Below are 26,159 nucleotides of genomic sequence, written 5' to 3' on the forward strand. Positions count from 1 at the left end.
AGCATATTAAACCTGGGCACTGAGCACAAAAGTTGCTAGATACACAAAGTTATATTTGTGAAACAACATGCAAGGTATTTACTTGCACAGTTTTACTCTGAAATGGAAAGTATTCCTGTTCCAGAAGCAATTAAAAAGAATCATCTGCTTTTCTTTTAATGCATTTGTAAATTCTAGCCTATATCCAAAACTCCCTTGGACATTGAAAATATTACTCTATTAGTTTCACATTTGTAGCTGTATCTCTGAGGATGTAAGACTTGTGTGTGATATCAGAGTGAGCTGTCACACATATATTGTACACAGATCATATATTAAATGAAATGTATACACTATAAATTGTTCAAACAAACCTTTCAGCTATGCAGACTTCTAGAATGTACCACAAATGTACATTTTAGTAGAGGAGATGCTAATTTTCATAATTTCCTTGAATAGTTTTACATTTTCCTAATCTGTCTAAAGCAATCTTCACGCTGAGCAATGTAAACATGTTAAAAAGAATACTGAACAGATACAGTTTCTTAAAACTGATCATAAACCAAAACTATTATTTGCAATCACATTTCATCTTAACCATAAAGCCAGAAATGGAATATAATAATTTTATCACATAGTATAGTCAGGCAAAGATAATTTTTGCTTCAAACATATCCACTCCAATTAAACAAAAAGGTCAACATAGTAATTTTTTCCTCAAATATTTCAGGAGGAAGTTTCCATCTAGTTATTCCAGTGATTTAAACTATAATATGTAAGACGAGTATTTTTTTCCAGGAAAAGGCCAAACGCAAAAAACAATGAAGGAAGAAATGCATTCATACAAGTGGAAGATACATTACTGTTTAAGGAAATGGCATGCTGTCATTTTCCTGATATTAATGTCCCTTTGACTTAAAGATTCTGACCTAAAAATCCAAAGAGTGTAGGTTGTTACAAAGCATTCTACTGGATAGAGGAATGATTAAAGCATATGATATGCTCTATGCTTTGCATAAACCTTGCTTAAAAAGAATACAAAATATGAGGAAAAGGAAAGTGAAGGAGGCTTACAATCCTCTGTCAAAAATTAGGAGTCCCTGCAGAAGAGGTGGAAATTCTCTTTACTGTAGAATTTATCTTGTTACACTTATATGAAAGATGCAGTATTGTTACATTACACTTGGAAGTGGCTTGACAAAACTCTGTAGAAATGTCCTTCTCAATACCTCTCTCCGGATGTAAAAATGGTTGCTATATGAAATGGAAAATACAATCCAGACATATATTCTACTTGTATATCTGTACTAAGATTTTATTTTCAGTTCCTTATAAACAGACATAAAGCCTTACCTAACGCTGCCTTTGTGCAAGTATACTGACAGCTGAAGTCAGAGCAGTTTCTGAACTTTTGTATATGACTTGGGAATTGTAAGAACCTTATTTATGCAAGTACAAATGTTTCATACATCCCTGTTGTGGAAAATAGACAGAATACCTTACTTGAAAGACTGGCAAGCCAGCTTTTGGTTCTAGACCAGCAGGCAGGCCCTAAGGGACAGTCCTTGCTTTTGTCTGATCAGCCTACAGAGGCTGATTGTGAAACCTGTCAGGAAGAAGCCTGCTCCCAGCGCGATTCTGCTGGCTTTCCAAATTAAAGTGTAGGAGTGATGTATTCACCAGTAGTCATCCTTCATTATGCATTGTCTCTGTGAGAACCTCAGTTCACCTTAGGCTGGACCCTATTCAGCCCTGACAGAGCCACTCAACTGCAGAAAGCCTGCCAGAGTAGAGATTTGAATATTGATAGGTCTGAAAATGCAAGTGCTCATGCTGATGGCTGAAATTCTAAGTGGAATAACTGAACAAGTGAGAGTATGCCACCACAGAATAATTCATTTTCCAGACATAAATTGTGTTCTTCTGCAATGGGGCAGGGAAAAGAGGGGGAAGAAGAAAAAGAATAAAAATACCAAACAGGAACTCCACTGACAGAGGCCTTTGAATTTCAGAGAATATTGTCTGTATTCCAGGAATGCTCCAGGTGAGATAAATTATTTCTAGCCTCCTGTATTTGCATTTCTTCCCTGCTTCTCTTACGTTGCTCTTGCCTCACTCTGTCTGTGTATGACTGCCACATCAGCAGCTGTTGCCTGTTTCCCTTTTTGATTTGTGCAAAGGTGGCAAGTGATGCTTAAGCATGCCCACCTCCGTGTGTCCTAATATCTGTATTAGGAGGATATGCCTAATCTAGCAGGCCACTACTTTACTGCACACAAGATTGACTTTTGAAGCAACACAGTTTCCTCTGAGGAAACATTTTCAGTGTTATCTTCAGTTTTAAAGATTATTTTATTTGCTGTACTCCTTTTGGCACAAAATAATTTATCTTGTAGTTTCTGCTTCTTTCAGTTGTGTCACTTCCTACATTTAGGAATTTTATTTTTTTTTATTATTGATGCATAAAAGTATAAAGCATTTTCAAGAGTCCCTATTTTCACCAAAATTACGTGGTCAGTTCAGTTTCCAACACAGCTCCTGAAATTGATGGTTATTGGTCCTACATACATCTGTATTCAAAGAGCAAATAGTTATGCAGAAAGAAGGAAGATTCACCCAACTTAACCTCTTTTACTTCCAAGACAATTATCCTGCTTCAGCTGGAACTGCTACTGTTATGCAGAGATTGGAGATCATGAAAAAACTATCTGCTAAGTACTGCTTGCTTACTGTGCTCAAACTAGACATGTCATTTAACAAGTAGATTCTCTCCAAAGCAGCTGCAGGTGAAGAAATATATCAAATCTCATGCAAATGTGAATCCCACTCTCTGTGGGATGTCGGTTTTTCTTTCCTGTAATCAGTAATTACATCTCTATAGTCCTCTTAAGCAACAGCTTCTGCCTGCTGAACCCTTCCCTTCTTTAGTATTGCCTAGGGTTGCCCAAAGTCCCCCTTCAAAGATGCCAGCCTGCTCATAGGCTCTTGTGGACATGTGCTCCTGATAAGCACTGTTTCCTTCCCTTCTGTTATTGAAGATAGTTGCATGTTCTAATAAGGTGAACTATTCACTGTGAGAACAGGTAACAGCAAACATGTTCTCCTTCGGTTGCGTGAATTAATCAACAGCCTTTATCTGCTTACTGAAAAACTGATTTCCAAATTGCTACCATTGCACACCACCAACACACAGTGATGCTCTTTCATTTTAATAGTGCTCCTTATCAACAAGTTTAGTTGTGGATTGAAGCTAACATGGGTAGTAAGGCAGTTAGAAGACAAGACTTCCGTCTATGAACAGAGTTGCAGAGACAGTTCCTGCACTTCTGGCAGCCTTTTCCCTATGACATGTACAGTCTGAGAACTTTCAGAATTTGTCAGTGTATCATTGTAAAATATTCACTTCCTTATGACCCTCTTCACTGGAACTATCCTGCACCTTAATCCTTCCCTCATAGCACAGGAACATCCTGCCAGTTTTTCACTTAGGGCATTTTTTTTCCCCTCTCTTTTTGTGCTTCATAATAGAGCGGATCATGGTGCCCGCAATGTCAATCAGATTGTCTCCATGGGATCCTGACTTATGTTACTACACTAGCTCAGTATCAGTGGTTCTCATAGTTTTCATTCCTTCCCTGCTCATTCACCTGCCATGAATTTGCAAGAAGGGCATAGATTTGCGCCTGCACCTGCATGTTAGAATCACTCAGCATGAGCAGCACTGTCACAGTCCGGGAATCCTTAATGTCCCCAAGGTAAAATTCAAGAGTTCTTAGCTACATGAATTCTCCTTCTTGGTTTAAGTTAAAAATAAGATAAAATTAAGTGATATTTCTACGTTTGTGTACTCTTTGCAATCAACAGCCCTTGACCATCAGACTGCATTTCAGGCTTTACTGAAAGCAAATCTTTTTTCACATCACTTCCCCCAGTGATAAAACAATAATTAAAAAGTCCTGTAGCTTCACTTTTCCCATCATCTTCTTACAGTCAACATCACACATAGATAAACTTCCTATTTCTATATTTGCATGGTCATTCTGTCTCATGATTCTAATTTCCCAGTAAACTGAAACCCTTCAGGGTCACCTATTACTCTTTGGTTTTGGTGCTGCCTTGCTTACCTATTAATCACACTCTTTTCCATGTTAGAGGGGTCTCATGAGATTTGGTGCTGCCACAGTATTTCATGTTGGATATAACGTGCAAGAATATACCTTTCTAAAATTAATTTCAGCCAAAGCCATGCTATTTCCACTGGTTTCTATGAACATTAAATATCAGTAAAATTAAAATGCTTGAGATCACATACAAAAGACATTCCTATGATAGGATATGAATCCTGATATCTGAAACTACAACCTCATGTTAAAATTATACCACATCACTGCTGTAGAGTGTAAATACCTACTAGGCACTGACTACAAAAAACCTTCCTAAAAAGACCCAAAGTTAGCTTCTTATATGGAGATACTGACTAACCTTATTTTTGAAACATAGGTGGGCAAGCCATTATGTGTTTTTTTTCAGAGTGTAATTACAGATAACCAATTAAATCTTCCTTGAAACAAACACCACAAAAGATTCGATATAGCTGGCATTGGTAAGCACTTTTAAAATACAGAATCTGAAGCAGAAAATAGAGGTTGCATATGAAAACAGCATGAATTGCCTTGGATCAGTTTTTGACTGACAGGATACCGATTTCATGGGGGTTTTTTCCAGCTATGTATATATATAACTTTCTGTATCTAAGAAGCAGCAAGAATGAAATATTAGGTGTCTAAGACAGAACTAATACAAAATGCGCTAAAATATCACTGCTGGAGGAGCAGTATAAAGCTTGGATGTACACAGTTAATTGCCTTGTGCCAATCTCCTGAAGAAAAGCAAGCTGTAGATTTGATCCCATTGCATGTTTACATTCACAAGAAATGGCTCTAAAAAACAAGGCCTAACATAATGGAAAACAAAAAAAGAAAACACAATCAGGATGCCTAGCTCCTTCATAGACTACAAAAATCTACTTAATTCATCTCCAGTGAAACAAAATGGATCTCCATTTTCTATGTGCAAAAGAATAGGATCATCTCAGATTAAATTTATAGTAAAGAGTTTCACTTTGATAGAAGAATATCTTTAGAATGCCAAAAGGTACACCAAGCATGCATTCCCATGTGAGGCAGTTTAGCACTCATTTGAGATACCAGTTTAAAACTAACCAGTGGTTAGCGACCAAAACTCAGTCTCATACCTGAGGCCACTCTAACTAGAAAAGTGTTTTGTACATGAAGCTTATTTCTCAAAGTTAGGAAATGACTGCTAGTTCCTGAAGGACATGATGAATGACGAAGCCCTTTTTATTGCTACTTCTTTTAAATCATCTGGTTGCGTTCACCTCAGACATGGGCCTAAAATGTCCTTAAAGCTTTCAAGAAATTCACCCACAGCTTCTTAACTGTGGACTTCAGAGTCCACTTTTTTTTTTTTAAATTGCAGTCAGCTGTGATGCAATATTAGAGTAGCTAAAGAAAAGAGGGGTTTTTTCCAGATTGCGTGTCAACCCCAGGTGTCCACTATATGTCAGCCTAAACTAACTGAGAAGCATATATATTCAGCATTTTTGAAAAAACAATTCACTCTTATTAAATAAACAAATATAGATATGTAATCTAAATTTGCATATCTGTCTGTGTAGATTTGGGCTTTTCATTCCATTAAAAAAAAAAAAAATTACTACAAACGTCATAGCTCATCCTGGAATTATTGCAAGCTAAGCATACAGTAAAGGTCTCACTTATGAAAACCTCACAAGTAAAAAAACCACATTCATAAAATAGTTTTAACTTAGCACCTCAGACTACTCTTTTGCTGCCGTTAAAAATGAGGTGTCATTTGTAAAACTTTTACTAATAGGTTAAAAAAAAGTATCAGCAAATTCAATTTGGAAATTGAAGTCAAAGTCAACATTTATTGCCCATTTCCTTTTACGATGCTACTAAAAGGATCATCTAAATGAAAGCTGTTCCACTTAGCTGTTATTTCAAATATATTTGCAAATATTTCAATAATTTGAGTGCACATAAAATTAAAAAAAAAAAACCAAACCAGGTCAGCTTGGCTTAATTAGGTCACCACTGAAAAATAAAATGATAACTAGAAATATCTTCAGACAAAGTTTTTTCCTATCACTGGTCTCATGAAAATTCTTTGGGAAGTAACGTGAATGCTGTCTCCAAACATGATAAATATGAATTGAAAACTAATGGCAAGCGTGAGCACGTACTGTTGGCCAAATATTCTTTTACTAGGACAACTAGAACATTGTTTGACATTTCTTAATTTCACCTTGAAAGTGAAATCTCACTTAATACTTGGTGATTAGTTTGAGTTTACTACAAATATTCCAAACTCAGCAATGACAGTGACAATCACTTACTTCTCAGATTTCCCATTCCAGGAGTCAGGCTCATTCTGGGAGGCAATGTGCTGTGATATGGTGGAGTAGTGCTGAACAAGATATCATTTGGCAAGGCCTGGTCTATCATTGAACTTCGAGAGCTGGCATAGGAAGATCCTCTTCGATTGCTACATATACTTTCATCAGAGAGTGTGCGATAAAGTGTCCTCCGTGGGGAAAGGCTTCCATAAAATGAAAACTAAAGATAAAAATAAGAACCCATATTGCTGGTTGAAGTGATTCATACAATCATATCCCATCATCGGTTCTTGGGAATGTTTTTCTGGACAAGCACTCTGGAATTCTTGAACTAATACAGAAGGATCAGAGATTTTTCTACCATATCAGATCTACTGGGGCCTCAAAAGAGTTACTCAATTGGATATTCAGACTTCCTCTCAATATTTTGGAACATATCACTGTGAATTAATCAGATACTATGCAGTTTTATTTATTCTGAAATGTGAATGAAAACTTCATAGCCTTATGACAGCAATGTTTTACAGAAATGTATATAAGGTTACCAACTCTGGCAACATGAATGCAAGACTATACATAGAACTGTTTGATTTTAATCTGAAACGACCATGCTTTAATGCTAAACATTCTGAACTGATATATGCTGCCACATAATTCATTGGATTATAAAAGTGACTTGAGACACGATGTCTCTCCGGATATCACAAAATAGGCTTAGAAGAGAAGATAACAGAGTTCAGTGAAAACGGCTTATGCATTTCAAAAGGTTATGTAGACCACAAGCCAAATATCTACAGTAAAACAAGATATTACTGTATTGTAAAGTTTGACCATTGCACTTTGTAAATCATTTTTCAGGACTGCAAACCCAGTTTTCTTTACAACTACAAAGGACAGTTAATGCCTTAATTATTTTACTGGTTTGTCCTGCATACAACAATTAAATGCCTAGTTTTCTTTGTAATTAATTATGTGTTGCATGTTCCCTATCCAGAACAAATATTTAAGAGGAATAGCTTTTGAAAACAGTGAATAGAATCTCATGTATTCAGGAAATTCGTTTCTGACTTCGCTGTCAAAGGTAACTGGCTTGCCAATATCAAGATTACTACCCTCTGTGAAGGCACAACCAAAGATTGTATACTGCCAGCTCCTGTGGCTAGGGTTTCTTATGAGTCAGGGCCCATGATCTCACTTACTTAACTTTTGTTTAGGTGCCTTGGAGGGGAAGGGGATAGTAGTCATTTATCTCAGCCACACCTCCTCACTCTTTGTTGATTCTTATTTAGGTAGCCAGAAACACTGGCAGTTCTAGAAACCTGCACAAAACCCCTCCAATTATTGTATCAATCATAAATCTTAAAAACTTCTAGGACATGACCCACAAAAATTCAAGCACATATAATGCACACTTAACATACCACATGTTAAAAAATATATGTGATCTGAATTTTAAATTCAGCTCTGCACTTAGAGGGTTCCCATGTGTTACTTTTGTTCAGACATGACGATTATGCTATTTAGCATACTGTATAAACACAGTGGGTTAAGAGAGCATTGAGTTAATATGGAAGTGTGACAATTATCTCAAGTAATTTAATTGCTTTGTTCTTTATTTCACATTAAGCACGGAATTCAGAACCATTATACTTAAGGGGAGTAGCAAATTTTAAGTTCACTGTCCACTTATTGTGAACTATTAAACATTACCAACTATCATCATACTATAAAGATTAGATCCTGGCTCTCCGGTAGCACTGACAATTATGCCTTCTGAGCAGCTGACACTGACACTTACATGAAACTGTACTTGGATTTCTAGCAGAATTGTTGGTACGGACTATTACAGGGCGGAGGAAAGTTGGCTACTTCTATTCATGTGCTTTAATAACATACAAGATGTACGAATTTAGGCAGCCTTCCTTTAAAATGTCACTTTTAACCTTTCAAATTATAATGAAGTTGCTCAATCTGCACCCACCTCTGGTCAAGCTAAGCAAAGACATACTTAAACAAACACTTGATTTTATACATAATCATCTAACAAACCTTTCCCATCCTTGAAGGAAGTTATATTTTGGGACTTAGAGTCATCCCCATAGAATAAAATCAGCTTGTACAAAACAATATTGCGTTCTGTGTAGCAATTATGGACATACCAGAAACCCATTTCTAAGGTAACTGTGACTGAAACACATAGAGCCAAAGAAAGTAGCCAACCTTTCTTCTCCCTTCCTCCATAGAGAGGCTGTCTGGCAGCATCAACTTCAGAAAATCTTCTTTAGACAAGACTTGCTGGCTTTCAACAATGGCATTCCTCACAGAAGTTTGGAGCGGACTCGATGCGGACACAGCATCAATATCATCATACACTCTGTTGAGAAAATTGGTGGTTTTAGCAAGAAATTAGATTTGAAAGACTACAATCATTTTCTGTCAAAGTGAAAATTGCTGGAATTATCTCCTGACACAGCGCACTCTGTTTATAAAATTTTTTTGATCACTTTACCTTTATGAAACTGTTTGTGGGTACAAAATGACATTCTTAAACCACTGAGAAGCAGAGTTTAGGAATTCTAAAGAACAATTTAAAAAAGGATAACCATTGTTTCTCTTAGCTTGCCTCTCTCTTTTTTACACAGCACACTTCTCTATCAGTACAAAAGTTATATTTATTTCAACATTTCCAAAGGTTCATCACAAAATACTTTAACTTTTACCTCCATAGCAAATAAAAAAAATCAATATTTTACAGTACAATATTGCATCCAGCTTCACAATCTAGCAAAATTACTGTGGTCATCACAGCAATGTTTGAAGTGTATTGACAATCAATTTCCCAGTGTGCTAAGTATATTTTATTATCAGCAATTTCATAAAGCTATTTAGATAAATTAAACAGGTGCCTTCTTTAATTATCAGCACATAAAAATCTAGTTACAGTCAACAACAGACTGTCAAACTGAATTATTAACCTCCAGTTCCTTCCAGTGAGAAAGGAAACACAGGATTTTAACAGGTTTACTCTGAGAATGTAATCGAAAGAACTGAAGATTGCGAGTCACACAGAACACACGCTGGAAGCCATTGCTTACTGCCAAGTGCAGCCTCATCAGTGACTGTCTTCAGCACAGAGGAAATAAGCTTTGCTATGGTAAAGTGCAATTCTCAGTGAATTATAACCTATAGTGGCACAACATTCAGCAATTGACCTGATATTCATCATCACTTGTAATTAGAGATGCTATTTTATTTCAACATAATTATCCTCAGAGAGATATTTCCTCTCTGTCATACTGAGAGCTTTCCTAGAAAGAAAGAGGCAAGGCAATGCTGTGTGCCATGGAAAAATCTGAAAATATTTTTTGGTATATGGAGTGTTGTCGCAGTCAATTAATAGTTCTTGAAGAGAACTATCTCTTGAAGATAATTTTCTAAATTGCCATTGTTTCAGTCTAAATACTCCGATTCATTAAGCAATTTTATTTTAAGGCTGCCATTCAAAATAAGGAGACAGAGTTTCAATAGTTCATTGATTTCAAAATCCAAAATTTGTGGGAAACCCTGAAGTTACCACATTATAATTTAAATACTACTATGAACAAACAAATTATGCAATTAAAACATTGCGGGGAGAAATGAAATCACCTCTACGTTAACACAAAGAAACATAAATAACCAGGACAGGAGGGTAGTAACATCTTCTACTTTTGAAAATTAGGAATTTAAGAGCTTAACTTCAGATTCATATTTCATAGCATATATATTCCAGAATATATTTTTAAATATGACTCTTGCCATAAACACACGCACATATGCAAGATTAGGTTTTAGGTAAAAATAACCCATTCCCATAAAACAAAGAGTAATCCCAATTAAACATTTGAAAATCAGGTACTGCATGTCATCTTGTCAATTTCTTGAGATAGACAGGGGCTGACTATGGTTTATCGAGAACCAAATAGCTTGTGCACAAAAAGAAAGCAAGAACATTATCCATGAAGATAATTTTGAAGCCAGCAGGAATTTCAAGGTTAGTTTTAAACAGGAGATTCAAACATTACTTATTACGGATGCACCACTGTGAAAGCATTATCTCTCTATATTTGAGGTACTGCATGTTTTCCTCTGAGTTCAAGCCTTATTTTTCCACCTAAGAACAACACATTTCTCATGGACTATTAAGAAGTGTTAAGCTTCATTAGATACATAAAAGTACAGAAAATGAACCCCAAACATTTAAAGGCAAAACAGAATTTGTAATTTTTTCCTATCCTGTTTTAAAATTTCTTTTCACTACAATTCTTCCCCAAATGAAGTAAAACAAAGTGCTTACTCATGACATTCTGAAACTTCCGATTCTTCGGGTGTAGGACTTCCTTCTGATTTTTTCCATCCAATGACATATTTACTCACTGCTCCTTGTCTGTGGTATGGTTTTGAAATCGACCCAGACATCTGTTGACTACTATTCTGAGACACTATATAAACTTTGGAGGTATCTAGGGAGCCACTCTTTTTGGAGCAGTGTGTTGATGGGCTTCCTGAATGATGTGACCCACTGGAAAAGTGAACGAAACACACAAAAGGAAAAATTTAATATGCTATGCAACAACAAATCAGGAATGCTTTGCCTGGTATGCAGCAATAATTCTCACAGTTAAGTTTTTCTCAAGGTTAAAATCAATGAAGCAAAATTGGCACAGTAATTTTCTACACACCAACTGCGTATACATTAAAGCTCTTTGAGAACAGAATTGTGATGAGTTTCTAGAACAAGCAATGCAGGGAATTCAGATTGCTGAAATGCCAATGTAAACTGATGTGAATCAAAACTAAAAGCCCAAGTTCAAGATATTCAATTTGTTTGTGCAATTTTAAGTAAATATGTACTCACACATTTACATAAAAACTACGTGGGGAATTACTCAAATATCTCCCTAATCATAAAACCTATGTGCTTTTCCACTTCACAATGATTTTGCCAGTTGATGCAAGATTAGGCTGTGCCTTTCAATCAGACACACTAATATTAAATTATCAGCAAATTTAACAGATGTAAATTTCAGTTCAACAAAACAGTCCTCTGGATAATTTTAACAGCCCCTTTTATTATAAATAATAGCACTAGTAGGCACTAAGAAAACCTTTTAGTGAAGACACTAAACCCCATTTCAAATAAACTAAAACAAACACTTCCTTGAAGAATAAATTTCTTCAGAATAACCATACAAGACAAATTCACTCATGTTAAGCATATAAGGAAATCAGGATACAAGGTATTATTTGGTTATTTTCCTGTACTGACTGACATTGAAAACAGGAAAATCAGAGGGAAAGAAGAACAAACAATTTCCTTCTATCCTTTACAGAGTAAAAACCTTAACACATAGACCAAAGCTTCAACTTCAAAGTCACCATAAAATGGGAACTGGAAGATAAAGGCAACGAGCTGTAAAAGTGTACTTTCAAGGCTTGCTTTACAACAGATGTACCATGCACACATTTCATTGGTAACAAAGAGAAAAGTTGAAAATCAATCAGAAATGCAGCTCAACAAGAAAAACTGTAAAGCGTACATCAGAATAATGTAAATTAGGGGGGATGATATGCAATGCAGTTTCTCTATATGTGAAGATTGTCCATTGTCCAATTTTTCTGATTTCCCTCAGCATTAACTCCAAGGTAATTTGTTGCAGTGTACTAAAAAAACCAAAAGTATGTGAAATAAGTTCTAGGTGCAAACTTCTCTTTTACTCAGGGATGCTTCCCAATTTTAAAAACCTAAGCAACTTGCAAGGGTCACATATAAAGCCTCCATCAGATGTGGAAGGAGGTCTGGCTACGCTTTTCAGGCAGACTCATCAAAAATTACTTGAAAACTGCTCATATAGGCATTTGAATACAACAAAAATATCAAAATCTTTTAAGTTCCGTTTCAAAGAAAGACAAACAGAATAAAAACAACACCAAAGAGTTATCCGTATGTCAATCTATAATCCATAGCCCCTGATTTGTAAGAAAACGCATACCTGGAATGAGAGGAGATTTCACTTAGGTCTCCCATACTGCCTTCAGCCGTATGACTGGTCGAAATAGCAGAGGCATAGCTATGAACAGCATAGATTTTAGCTGGATCATCGTCCGGCCCGGCAGGATCCGAAGGCTCGGCCCACTGCTCCGTGCGACAGTGCACTCCAGACCTGCTGCCAGCAAGGTGCAGAGGGGCCAGGAGCGGAGCCGGCATGCAGGGAGCGGTATCGATCCCGCTGTCAGTGGAAGCCCCCTTTATATACGTTAATCCGAGCAGCTCAGGATCCATCAGATCTCCAGAACCAAAGTGTTTTTCATCACTGTTACTGGATGTATTACTGGATAGGGTGTTACTGCTTGAGTGGCTTGAACAGCTTTTGTCCCCAATCTTAACAACAAGAAAACAAACCAAAAAAGACTCCCCTCAAATTAAATAGTAAGAGATCTATTTTCATATAAATTACTGCATTTGTACCATTCAAAGACCATTTTATTATTTTTTTACAGTATGCTATCATATAACTGCAAAGTATGAAAAGAGCCAATTATACCACCAGTTTCTGTGAAATGAATTGCACAGCTGGCTAGACACATTAAAGGTTGATTTCTCTGCAAATAAAAAGGCTCTAGTTCCATCTTCTATCACAAATCTTAAGATCAGAATTGAATTTTCTGATTATAGGGCCTGCTTAACATCCATAAAATTGCATTTCTGAACAGTTAAAATAAGCATTTGTTAAAGCTAGAAGCTTTGGTAATTATTTGTTTAAACAAGCTCTTCTGCAAATCTGAAAAAAGCCAAAGACCGAATTATTGTTGGCTTTTTTCTCAGTGTGGCTGAAATATGCAGCTCATTGGATCAAATCCAATTGGATGTGTGGCTAGTTAAATTGAAGCCAATTGTGATGTATGTGTACCAGATGAAAGCCACTTAAGTCATAAGGCCCTAAACTAAGCATGGCTATTGAAGTGGAATAATTATGTCAGACATTTGTGCCAATAAAGTTGGGGGAATTTGTTATTTACCTTTTAAAATAAATTTTATAGAGCGTTGGATTAACTTATCTCTGTGACAGAGTAGCCAGAATAAAGGCAGATGTACTTCTACTTGGGCAAACAGACCTCTATTAGGTAGGATATAAATGGGAAGGGTGAGTAACCTTTTTATGAGATCCCTCTCCTAGCAGATGCTAGGAGATGCTCTTGCTCACACATAAAATATAAATTTACAAACTAGTGTACAGACTCCTCCTACATATAGCAGGACTTTCTACATAACAAGCGTTATCATACTTTCCATCACTAGGCTGTTGAGGATTTTGCCATTACTGAAAACAAGCTACTAAACTAGGTAGACTAGAAAATCTGTTCAGCATTCCCAACATACAAGCTACATTTTTATAGTGCTTATTGATAATTACACTCCATGGGTATTTCACACAAGATGAAAAGCAGTATGGTAAATATAATTTTATTTTCTTTTAAAGGGTAATTAAATACTCCACAGATTAAACAAGCCAGTATAAATGAAGCTGTAAATTCACAGCTGAGTGGAGACTATACTAGTTTTATCTCCTCAATGCCCCAGACCCAAGCCCTCTTGGAATTCTGAGTATGTAAATACAGATTAAGCATATTTGATTCAACCCACATCTAGGTGAGCATTATCTTTGCCTCCTAAAACACACATCATAAATTCATAAATCACGTGGTCTTCATAAATTACTAAAGTGTATTTTTAAGATTTATTTCTGTAAGTCCAGAGTAGTTTTTTGTTGCTGCTGTGGGGTTTGTTTGTTATTAGCATTCTGAATGAGATCCAAGTAAAAGACTTACGTGTGAAAGCTTGTTTGGCGACTCCTTGCCACTGCCTTCTTTCTGTAAAGCTCGGTCTTTGTAGGAGCTCAGGACTTTGGTTGATGGTGCATGCCACTTGGCTTCTGTCAAAAATAATGGAGAAAGGCACAGGACTCAGCATCAGGTTTCAGACCTGCACACTTTGGAATCAGACACATGCATCTTCACAGAACATCATAACAGTCCCTGCTTTCACTGTCACATCACATGCTCTTGGTGAGTCAAACCTCCACATGGGGAGGTGGCTGCATTTCAACAGGCACCGCATTGCAAAGAACATGTACTTTAAAGATACAGTGGGTTTTATTACCAGAATGTCTCGTTCCTTCCAAAGTTTCCTCTCGTTCTCTGCCTCCTTCACACTCCAGTGAGCCTGAACCTGGGTGATGTTCATGGAGTAATGGGGACTGGCACCTGTTAATGTAAGCAGAAAATTAAGCTGTTAAGGTTTGCATCCTGCAAGATCAGTTACATGATGAACGACACCACTTTTTACTCTTAAAAGTATTTTGTGACTTTTTCAATTAATCATCATTCCCAAACATTTTGAAACTCTGCACAGAAATATTTACATGCAATTTTTTCAAAAGCACACCATTGCACCTGAAGTACAAACATGCCAAGAAGACAATGAACTTTAAGAAGAAATGCATTCTTGGGGCTATATACTCCAAAGCTTTTATAGTGAAGAACCATGATAATATATGCTTAACCTCTTTGTGATCTAAGCCCCACAGAGAGTAATTGTAGTTTTGCAAGGTTTCACACTGAGAATATGTAAGCTAGTACCAGATGCACTGCTTTGCATTATACTGCAAAAGTTTAAACATTTCACAAAGCAACAAACTAAAACCTAGAATGCTGTCAGAAATAACTGTGCTGGAAAAAATGACACAAGATGCATTTTGATGAGTTGACTGTCAAAAAAAAAAAAAAGCTACTTTTTTATTTGAATTATTAGCATCTGTTTAGCTGCCAGAGATTTCACTGAGTTATGTGAAATTCCTTGAAGAGTCTACAAGATACTGCATATATATCTGCTACACAGAATACCTTATCCACAATCAATCATGCCAAAGCATTAATAAACTTCAAGGAGTCAAGCTGATGCTTTCAATATTCACTTTTTTTTCCTGAAAAGTAGCTTCTGAAAGCCACTTGGCAAGTCTGGAATGCTTTTATATTACTCTATTGTAGATACTGCCATAGCTCAACATTTTGTAATGTTTTCGGCAGCTGTATATATACAACAAAGTCATAAATCTAAAGTAGTTTAGAACAGATGTCTCACATAATATTCTTATAACACGAGTTATATTAGGGTGGCCTTTTATATACAGATAGCTAACTTCTGAAATTTCAGTACCAAGGGATTAACAGGGATGTGAAAGGACCATCTATGTACAGCCTTTTAGGGAGAAGAGGCCTCTGAAATTCCTACTTTTTTGAGGACATATGCTAGGGAATGGGTGTCACTGAAACAAACATAGCAGGAAATAAAACCTTCGAAGACCATAAAGATTTTTTAGCTAAACACCTTCCTCCTGAAGCAGGAAGAGGAACTATTATTATTTATTCTAGTTCTGAGTTACTAGCTGATTTCTGGCCTATTACTGGGAAAATAAACCTAAGAACCATTTCTTATCTAACTGAATTTAAAAATATGATCCTAAAGAGTTAAATTAGAATGACCTTAAAATTGTAGTTGCATGCATGTTACATCAAACATCAGTAAACCTGTACATCTTAAAAGATACTAACAGTGTTTGAAAACAAAATCTAGAACACCCATATAAATTTTGCTTAAGAAAGAAGATGCATGGGAGCTAAGGCAAGATTTAAACAAAAGCTTTTAAAAACCACCAATACCCGTCATATCCCACTTGCTGTCTCCAGTGGCTGCTCCCGCTGGGTCCTGGGTCACTGGATGAGGACTGGTTGCTTGGAGAACTTCTGTAATGTGGATTAGAGTCATTAACAGTGCACTGAGGTATTTGCGGGGTTACAGATTTGAACTGGGCTGTGCTTCTTTTATCAAATACATCCATTTTCACAGATAATACAGATGCAGTACAAACACCTGGTTACATTCATTTGGGGAATTTAAGAGGTTTATCTCAGTTTCATAGAACTTTAACGAGAATTTTAAATGTATAGTATTTATCCACTAATAAAATATTTCCAACTGAATATATAAAAAAGGCACAAAAAGAGAAAGACTAAGTGCCAAATCCTATTTTCCTTAGATCTGCCTTTAGTTCTGAACAAGTGGGATTACTCAGGAGTCAGAGCAGCTGGATTAGGTCTCTAAATACATGTGTGGGAAGCTCTCATAGTGCATCAGAAATGATTGTTAGTTCCACGGCACTAATTCCAATTTTAAAGATAGTAAATTTGGAAGAGGTAATTCTAATACTTTTAAAAATTTTATTTCATTAATCCTTTGACATAGAAAAGCAACAAAAAAGCATTTTTAGGAAGAGTATTATTTTGTACTTATTATTTAAACTTTTGAACCTCATGTCTTAACAATGTCTCTAAGCAGTTTTGTTAGATTTCCAGACAGTTGAAATTTAATGCTTGAATTTTATTTTTATGACTACCCTTTCCTTCACTTCTGTGCACATCATTCCATAACTACAACATAATTTTGTTCAATGACACTATCTTGAACTCAATTCCCTGTATTTATCCTTTTTTCTTTTCTCTCCCCCCATTTTTTTACACGTGGAAATGAATGTATGTACTCAGGGAGGAAATGAAGAGGTTGTTTTTTCTTTTGCACAACACTTTCCCAAGGACATGACCTTCAATAAGCAACTTTACTGTTCAGCTTGAAAATTTTAAAGACATTAGCTATTATATTTTGCATTTTCAAGACAGTAGGTATTATATTTTGTCTAATAGCCAATGTAAAATAAATAGTGTAGTACCTAATTTCTCAGCATGTCTGACTCTGAGAAGTATTGACAGGACTGAACCTCTCTCAATTAAGTGAAGTAGTCAGTAGGCCACAGCCTGATTCAGTTCCATGTACTTGTTCTTACCACCAAGAATTACGCATTTTGTGCACAGATTAAGTGACCCGGCAGTAAGGAACGAGTAAGTTATGATCCCATGTGTTCCCAGCCTCCAGACTGATGTTTAGGACATTGTCCTCAAAACCAGGACATTGCTTTGTCCTGTTCCAAGGCTGAAATATGTCTACCTCCCATTTGCTGGACAAGTGTGAAGCCTTTAGCCTAGTAAACAAAGAGTGGCTACAAAAGGAGAACCACAGAAATGCCATCAATGACTGCCTCACGCAGTTCCTTCACACAAAAATTCCAGCCATCTGCTCTCAGGAATGGATTCCAGACTCCAGGTGATAGGATGCATTGCCTACAAGTGTGATTCAGGGACTAAAGTATGCAGAGACTTCTTGGTGCAAAAATCAGAAGAGTGAGTCTGACTGAAGCTTCACTTAGGCACATGTTATGAAAAGCTGTCACAGAATTAGCCACTTTGTGAAAACAGGAGTAGAGCTCAAGGATATCTTTGTATTTCTTAGTGAGTAATTAGAGGAAATTCCTTGAAAAACACAAAAATACTTGGATCGACTTCTCAAAGCGTTTAATTCTCAGGAACTGTAGAATTAACTGTAGAATTAAACTGTAGCATAAGCGTTCAGCTCTCAGTTTTTAATTTCACTCCAGGGATTGGGCACCTAAAAATTATATGTCACGGTACTTGGATTTTTGCTGCTTAAGTCTTCTACTATATCTAGTCCACATTTCTTTTGCTTCTTCCTTTTTTTATCTCTCAATCAATTTTATTGCTGACTTCCCCCTTATCTCATTTTCAGATCAGCTGTTAAACCTTCCCTTTTTTATCAACCTGCTTCTCCCCTCTTGTACTCTTAAACTGATACTGGGTCTCTGACTCTCTAAAATCTCTTCATCATTTTCCTAGCCTGAGTATACACTTTCATCCTTGCAAGACTACTTAGAAGCACTCATCCAACTTACTGCACACTTGTATTTTAGGCTCATCTCTCTGCCAAATCATCAACTATGCCTCCTCCCATGTGGAAAGGCCTTGCCAATTAGGTACCTTTCTTTACATGTTTCAGGACCTATATGCCAGAATCCATAATTTTCCTATCTTTTCATTATTTATACTCTTTATCATGTCTTCCCCATAATAGCACTTCTGCACTGCACATGTTTTGTTTAAGTGCTACAGGAATTTCTTCACGATAAGAGCAGACTCAGTCTAAGCATTTTTTCACATGCTTTGCAGAGTGTTACGAGAAGTACAACTTATGCTTGTGAAGTCTTCTTGGAAATGAGTAGCATGTCAGAAAACTTTAATTTCTTTTCTGTATAGGCATACAGTATGCTTAATAAAGCTTCATAGATGATGAAGTATTTCTAGACATTTGATACATTGTTTCCTTACGCTAGATGTTATCAAGAATTTAATCAACAAGACATTAGGAAAAGCTTAAGTTCTATAATGGCACAAAAATTCTTACAGAAACACACCTCTCAATTTTTCAGGGGGTGAAGAGGGGGATAGGGGAGAAGAAGAACGCAAATGATCAAATGGTCATAACTGGGCGTGTTCCTTCCCCAGACCATGAAATAGACATATTTTCAAATATGTACTGCTATTACTTGTGTACATTTCAATGTAAAAAGTCATTAATTCTTTTCTACTAAATAAGGCCGTCAATGTAGTGATAGTGGTACTTCATGATTTCATCCAGAATTTTTTAAAGCCCATTTAAGACTAGTATTTCAGATTTTTATATCAATTAGATCTTTTCAACATGCAGTAATTATTTCATTGGAAATTAGAACTACATCATCCCATAGATAAGGGCATAAGAGGAAATAATTGTAAACAATAAAGGGCAGAGTTCTGCTCAAGACATATGGTGTTCCTAAATAATTCAAAGGTCAAATGTATTTGCAAATTTTTATGTTTAAAAAAGAAGTTTCATCTTATGAAGAATTATGATAAAATTAGAACAGAGCTAACATTTAAGGATACCATCCCATCATCTAAGAGGTGTTACATATTCAAATCACAAGCTCTGCTTTGTTTAATTAAAAGCAAAGCAAAGCATAAGGGCTGGTAATGAGTTACAGAACCCTTTGAAACTATGCCAATAGCTTGGTAATGAGATTAAATAATTAATTTTTAAAGGAATGAGTTCATTTTATTTACACTCAATATTTGTTTAAATAGTCTTCCAAAAGGTGGGGAACAGGACATTATTAAGATGCAGAAGTCACAAGGCAGTTTCCCACTTCACTGATTTGGGATAAAAGGGAAAGGTCAGCTGTCCTCAGCAGTAGGATCCTGAGTACAGCCCACTTCCATCACAAACACCAAAAGTCACTTGTTTCAAGCAGACTGCTGCAGTGAATGCTATTTAATACAACCTCAGAATTAAAATTACTGTCAAAACTCAATAAAATGAGGTTTAAAAAATAAGACACCGAAGTTCTAGAAAACAGAGATTTCAAAAGTAATCCACATTAGGAATATGACAGGCATTAACCAGAGAGTGTATTACCTTGCACCATCTGGCAGTTTTCTATCAAAGGAAGTGCTACGAGGAATGGCTGTCTGAGCCTGCTGGAGAAGCTGCTGGCACTGCAGTCTGTCAGATGTTCCTAGGATTGGAGAGGCACGAGAGAGAGGCTGCCCAGCGGGAGTCGGCACCCGATGCCAAGTGGTATTCCTTCTGAAAGGGGTTTTATACTCACATGGGGTGCCTTCACTGTCAAGTTTGTATTCCACCATGGGTATACGACAAAGTTCTGAACAACCCCTGTGGGGCAAATAAAAACGCTCATCAGTCTCACAGGAGAGAACAGAGAGAGGAATCTTGCATTCACAGTCAGAAGTATGTGCACATTTTGATTCCAGGTGCCCAAAGGTGTTCATACAGCACTGTACTTTAAACACTTCAAAATTGTCACACCAAGCAGGTAGAAAACATTTCAAAATAAAAGATTTGCTGTCATGTGTTCAAAGATCTTTGAACTCTCTCCTCACCCTTCAGAACAGGGAACATACTAAACTTTTATAAATTAATCTGCAGCTTGAATTTTACATAACAAAAACTTTTAGAAACAATTTAGAAGTCATAAAGCATCAAGTTTTTCTAAACCAGCTTTGGTTTGTTTAAATTTCAGAAATAGGTTTGTTGCTTTGCAGCAAACTAAACATTTCTTAGTGGGGTTGAGAACTCTCCTTTAGAATCCCACCTTGACCCCACCAAATGACAGAGCACATAGAATACAATGCAAATGATTAACTGGAACCTAAATATTTCTCCCTGTGTTTTCAAAGTGTATTTCTAATGTCTCTTTTCCTGGGGATTTGTATGCCTGGAAGAGATGGGGAATTGGAAGGAAGAGAAAGATCAGAAACAGTCTGGCTTACCACCTCTGCTTGAAGTTTACAGTGTGGTTAAATACTAACAGTATTCACAGACAGTCTGAACTCTGGTAAAAGTACTGATAGTGTTCCACAGAGATCAGTGTTCCTGTGGGATATTTGCTGTAGACTCAGACTATATTCAATAATTAAGGGTTACTGTTTCAGAAATTGGTTAATAGAAGCTTCACACACCCTTTAAGTCAGCACTGATTATCACTGGAGATATTTTATATTCTCAACATTCCATCTCCATTATTTGTCTGATAGGCAGTGTGTACTAAATCAATATCTATAAAGAAAACACCCTAAATACTTCTAAAGCAACACATTAAGGTTAAGTAAGAAATAGTGAAAATTTACTCCTCTGTCTCAAGTACAATTCTGCTCCATTCCCTGAGCTGAGCCTTGATCAACCTTTGCTTTTGTTGAAAACCCAACATTTACCATTTGCAACTAAATTAAAATCACTTAGAGAAAGTGTAATAGAGTGTAAAGAGTTTACAGTCTTAATCCTGAAAATATCTTGGCATAAATGACTTAACACAAATGTGCAGTGCAAGTAAATTGTATAAATTCTCACATGTTAAATTACTGTGCATTAAAGCTTCTGAATCAACCCCCCCCAAGAATATTTTCATTACCAGTGTTCTGCTAAACAGATTTAAAAAAAAAAGTTAGAAAAACACAAACTGTCTTATTCAAGGTTGTTGAAGAGAAGACCCATGAGCAACTGTAGCAATTACATTCTAGATACTCTGTATATGCCCAGTCTGATCCAGCCAAATATTTCAAATATTTCTGCTGAATTTTTTAGTAGCAAATAGGCAAGTTTCTTCTGTAGCATTTAATCTCTGCCCCGGTGGCACTCAAACATATGAAAAAGCTAAAGAACTTAAAAATATAGAGGATAAAAGTATTGAGAATGGAGATTAATAGTCAATATAGGATGAAAGACACCTTGATGAAGATGAGCGGATGAGTTAGAATGTTCCAAAGCAGAACTCAGAATTCCTGGTTTTTCAAGGTTATTCTTTTATGGGAAATATCACTGTAAGATGCACCAATAAAATTTGACATGTGTAACCTCTGCTGACAAATCATAGTTGGACACACTGGAGGCATCACAGCATTTCACAATCATGATTTTCTGGTTTGAGCTTCCCTAAGGAGGTAAAACCACTCTAATAATCTCTTCTCACAGACATGGAATGGTGCTACAGAGAAATCACTGTTATAAAATTATCACATCATTTCAGAGGGTCAATTTGATATATCTCTAGCCTTTCCCTCACCCTGAAAGTGCCACAGTTACTCAGAACACCACTTCAAACTGCCTCAGTCCAGGTATCGATTTTTAAAACTTTTTTCATACTTCTGAGAATCACATGGTGGGCTCTTAAAGTGATGAACACCATGAAAAGGTCAAGTTAAGTGAATTGCACAGAACTGTGCAAACCCTTCTACTGCTGAAGCATATATAGAATACACTTCTCCAGGGCAATTATCAACTGCTTATATTCCAAGATCATTCTTCCCTTCATACAAGTCCCTGCCTCATTCATTGCCTTCAACCAAGAAGGTGTAGGAGACAACAGCCTCCAGCAATGCAACCATGATCCTTTTTTTCTTTTCTTATAAGAAGTTTTACATACAAAACAAACAGACCAAAGAATGCAGAGATGACATAGCAAGGTTAATATTAGTTTGGTGCACAGCATAACTTTCCATTGTGGCAATATATACACAGTTTTCCATTATTTGAGGATGAAGTTGAACAAATATGTAGGCTAAAAATTTCTATCTCCCTTCTGCTAATTTCTTACTATTGTTTCACCCCCTTCTTCATTCCTATGGGCTTTAAAACTTAGAAACAAACCACCCCCTCCCCAGCTTTTGTTATTAAGACATCAATTTCACAGTTCATCTTGGTAATTGAGAAAGTTACAGCATGTAATTGTGATCGTATCCCTCATTAGATACTCCCCATAAAGTACTCCAAATGCTGTAAAAATAGCTATGGGTTTTAAAAGCAAAAGGGACTGTTACTACTATTTAGTTTGACTTAGCTTGCTGACTAATTAACAAAAGCATGATATAATAATAGTAAACAAAAAGCTTTCCCACACTGAGGAAGAACTGAAAATTTTGTAAAATTTTGTGTTTGTTTGCTTCAAAACATATTCTTCCAAAAAATGAGAAAAAAAAATTGAGGGCACAGTTTCTGCAGAAAAAGGCTTACAAAACAACCCTGTTTCAAATCACTTTAAAAATTCTGCAGTGTTCCTTATGAATTCAAAACAGAGCCCTGGAATGTTTGTTTTAACTGGGTCAAAAAAGAATTTCCATGGTTTCAGATAGCTTCTTTTGTCACATAAGACTTTTAAATTCTGATTTAAAAGTACCAAACCAATCATTTCAACATTTACAGGAAAAAATATGCTTCACTGCTTCACAAGCACTGCCTAAAGAACAGATACTGCAGTATTCTGAGATAGGTAAAGTCATAATTGTAGCTAACTCCTATATCAGGGTGAAAGAGAAGGAATTACTTCATGCCTGCAATCCCCATCTCCACTCCCCACCATGGATCAAATTGTAAGTTATCTTGCATGAAAAAAAAACCCACAAAAAATAAATGCATTTTCCTCTTAAATATGTAATTTGACCTTTATCTAACTTTTAGTCATAATTTTGTTACTTATTCCAGTAGTGCAATAATATACGTTGGCACTGGTATTGAATGATAGCTTTTAAATTTAAATTTTATATATATTTTATTAAAATTCACTTTAAAGGATACATAAAGACAAATCTCTATTTTATGGTTTTGAAAAGATATTTAAATTTATGTTAAACAAGTATAAGATATCAAACGTCTATCGCAATTATATTCAATACAGCATTTGAAAAACAGACTCAAGATATTTAACAAGCAAATGTGACCATATCTTAACCACACATCAGAAATTATAGCACTTCCTGCCCTTCACTAGAGTCTGGTATTAATTAAATCAATCCTTCATCATAAAGCACAGACTCTTACTAATACCTTGGGTTCAAGAGCCATATTATCCTATTAAAATTTTGGTTAATAAAACCTACTCTGCAATTTCAGAGAGCATGACTCTAGGATACAGCTTGCAGGTCATGACAGAATAATAAAATTTAAGAGTCCACTATAAAAGTTTGCAATATTCAAATGCCCCTGCAAGGAGCATTATGTTCTGAAAGATTTATCAAGAAGTCCATTAAATTTTTCAAACTACATTAACCAAACCTTGCAATATTAGTTTCAGATACTATATAAAGGCTCTGTAATTGGCTCTGTGAAGGACCTATATTGGGCAGGGATGCTGGTTAAACTCAGTAAACATCCTTCTCTGTGGAAAAGTTAGGAAGTTCCTGTGCACCATGATCAGCAGCCTGTCACCTTGATAGCTGCACAAAAGCCTTCTTTTCTGCTACATCCTATGACTATCAGCTACTGGGTATGACTTGGTTACAATTTAACTTCAGTTCACTGTATTGCAGGGAGATGCATGGATAGAGAAACAATCCCTGGTGTGCATCAGTTTATTGCACTGATAAGTTATCCCTTACCACCACCATTTCAATACCAAACATTTAATCCTGCTCAATAAAGAGTCTTTATCTAGCAGTACAATAAGTAACTGCATTCTGCTAACTCAAACTTTGTTTTTGAAAACAACCAGTTCTATTACAGTGCATGTTTGTTCTTACACTATAGTAGTGCCCATAGTGACACAATGAGACTGAGGACTCATCATGCAATCTATTAAATCCACATAATAAAACACAGATTCACTTCAGGTAATTATAGGGACTTAATTGAAAAGCGGAATTTAGTAGCTTAGTTTTGCTTGGACTCATGATGTAGTTAGTTAAGACATACATAGATTTTCCCTTCCCTGACACTGTGAAGTACCTTTTGGAGGTAATATCTCAACTCCACAGACTCCCTATATCAGCTACAGCACAAGTCCAAGACACTGCATAATACTGAAATGGTCTAAGAGAATTTTGATCAAAAAGTCAAGACAAAAATGTCAAGTTCTGACATCTCAGAAATCTATTTACAGGTTTACACACACATCATCTAAAAAAGCCATTGCAAAAAAGTAATTCAATTTTATTTTAAAATAATTTCATACCACAACAGATGTATGAGATTGTTTACACCAACCTCGGACAAGGCTGCTGCCCACCCCATCACTTTGGTTTAAGGCAAGTGATAACTCTGGCAGTCCCTCCATGGAGTTAAAGAGTTGAAGCTGCCAATCCCTCCTTCTTGAAGATAAACTCATCATTGTCCTTCTGATCTTGACTACTATTCAGTTTTAAAAAGAACCCTCATGATGATGAGTTGACAAGCAATTCAGAGGCCTCCTAAAGAGCCTCTACATCTGTATTGTTACATGAAAAAGAGAAATACAGACAGGAACCAGATGATCTGTAAGGTCCTTTCCAACCCACATGATTCTACTAGGATTCCATGAATAGAGAGAAGAAAGAAAAGAAAAAAGCGGGGGGAAAAAAGAGTCTGGAACACTTCTTTACATCTCTCCATAGAGACAAGCAGAGCTTTGCCAGTCATTTTTGAGTTTTTTTCTGCTTGACTGTAACAACTGTACACATAATTAACTTTAGCAATTATAATTAACTCCTGCTATAAGTTCATTCATAACTCAGTAAGAAAAAAATCAATGACTTTACTTGGGTAAGAAATACAGCTAAGCATTTTCTACCATTTTACTTTTTGTTGGGAAGAGAGGATTAACTTTTGCAAGTAGTACAGCTTCCAGTTAGTATCATCACATTTTCTTAATGGTAGTTCTTTCAGTTACTTCTACAAAACATCAGAATCTAGAGTTTTCAGGTATTTTCAGCCTTCTTAAACTAGTAGCAGGGGTGGTAATGTAAAGATTTGGTACATCCAAATTCTACTTCTACAACCAAACATTCAGTTTCAAGTTCTGTTGCTTCAACCTGCCCCAGGTCGTGTTAGACCTGGTTTCTTTCTATCTTAGGTAGCTTAATTTATTAAATAAGTAAATAAATTTTAAGAATCTGAAGGCCCTATGAACTATTCCACCAGCTTATGGCATACACCCCTTGGCAATATTCAAACTCCACCACACGGTAACCTCTTCATAAAAGCATTTGCCCAAACACTTTATACTCTGCTGGTTATCTATCTGGTTATCTTCTTTAAAAAAAAGCCCCAGAAAGACAATTTGTTGAAAGAAATCACAACCATTTAAGGGGAAAAGGCATCAGGACTGAAAAATAAGTCATTACATCTATTTTATTTGTAAGAAAGAGTTTGCAAGGTTCACGAGAATAAAACAACCTCAAAAGAATTGCAGTAATACTTAAAAATGGCCCACAGGCA

General features: G+C 36.1%; 1 protein-coding gene across 6 annotated transcripts in view; it reads right to left on the reverse strand.

Annotated features, from left to right (window-relative positions):
- SIPA1L2 (signal induced proliferation associated 1 like 2) overlaps positions 1-26,159 on the reverse strand; it is a 126,543-nt gene that overhangs the window by 10,863 nt on the left and 89,521 nt on the right. For all 6 annotated transcript variants that reach the window (XM_042025250.1, XM_042025249.1, XM_042025246.1 and 3 more), the window contains 8 exons: positions 19,875-20,132; positions 16,178-16,261; positions 14,619-14,722; positions 14,288-14,391; positions 12,451-12,839; positions 10,755-10,979; positions 8,639-8,792; positions 6,419-6,638 (listed from right to left, as the gene is read on the reverse strand). In XM_042025250.1, the coding sequence (XP_041881184.1) occupies positions 6,419-6,638; positions 8,639-8,792; positions 10,755-10,979; positions 12,451-12,839; positions 14,288-14,391; positions 14,619-14,722; positions 16,178-16,261; positions 19,875-20,132 (1,538 nt within the window). The remainder of the gene's footprint in view (positions 1-6,418; positions 6,639-8,638; positions 8,793-10,754; positions 10,980-12,450; positions 12,840-14,287; positions 14,392-14,618; positions 14,723-16,177; positions 16,262-19,874; positions 20,133-26,159) is intronic.

This window comes from Corvus kubaryi, unplaced genomic scaffold, assembly GCF_017639235.1.
Source record: "Corvus kubaryi isolate FWS band 111438036 unplaced genomic scaffold, C.kubaryi_AGA036_p1.0 37266, whole genome shotgun sequence".
Classification (NCBI taxonomy): domain Eukaryota; kingdom Metazoa; phylum Chordata; class Aves; order Passeriformes; family Corvidae; genus Corvus; species Corvus kubaryi.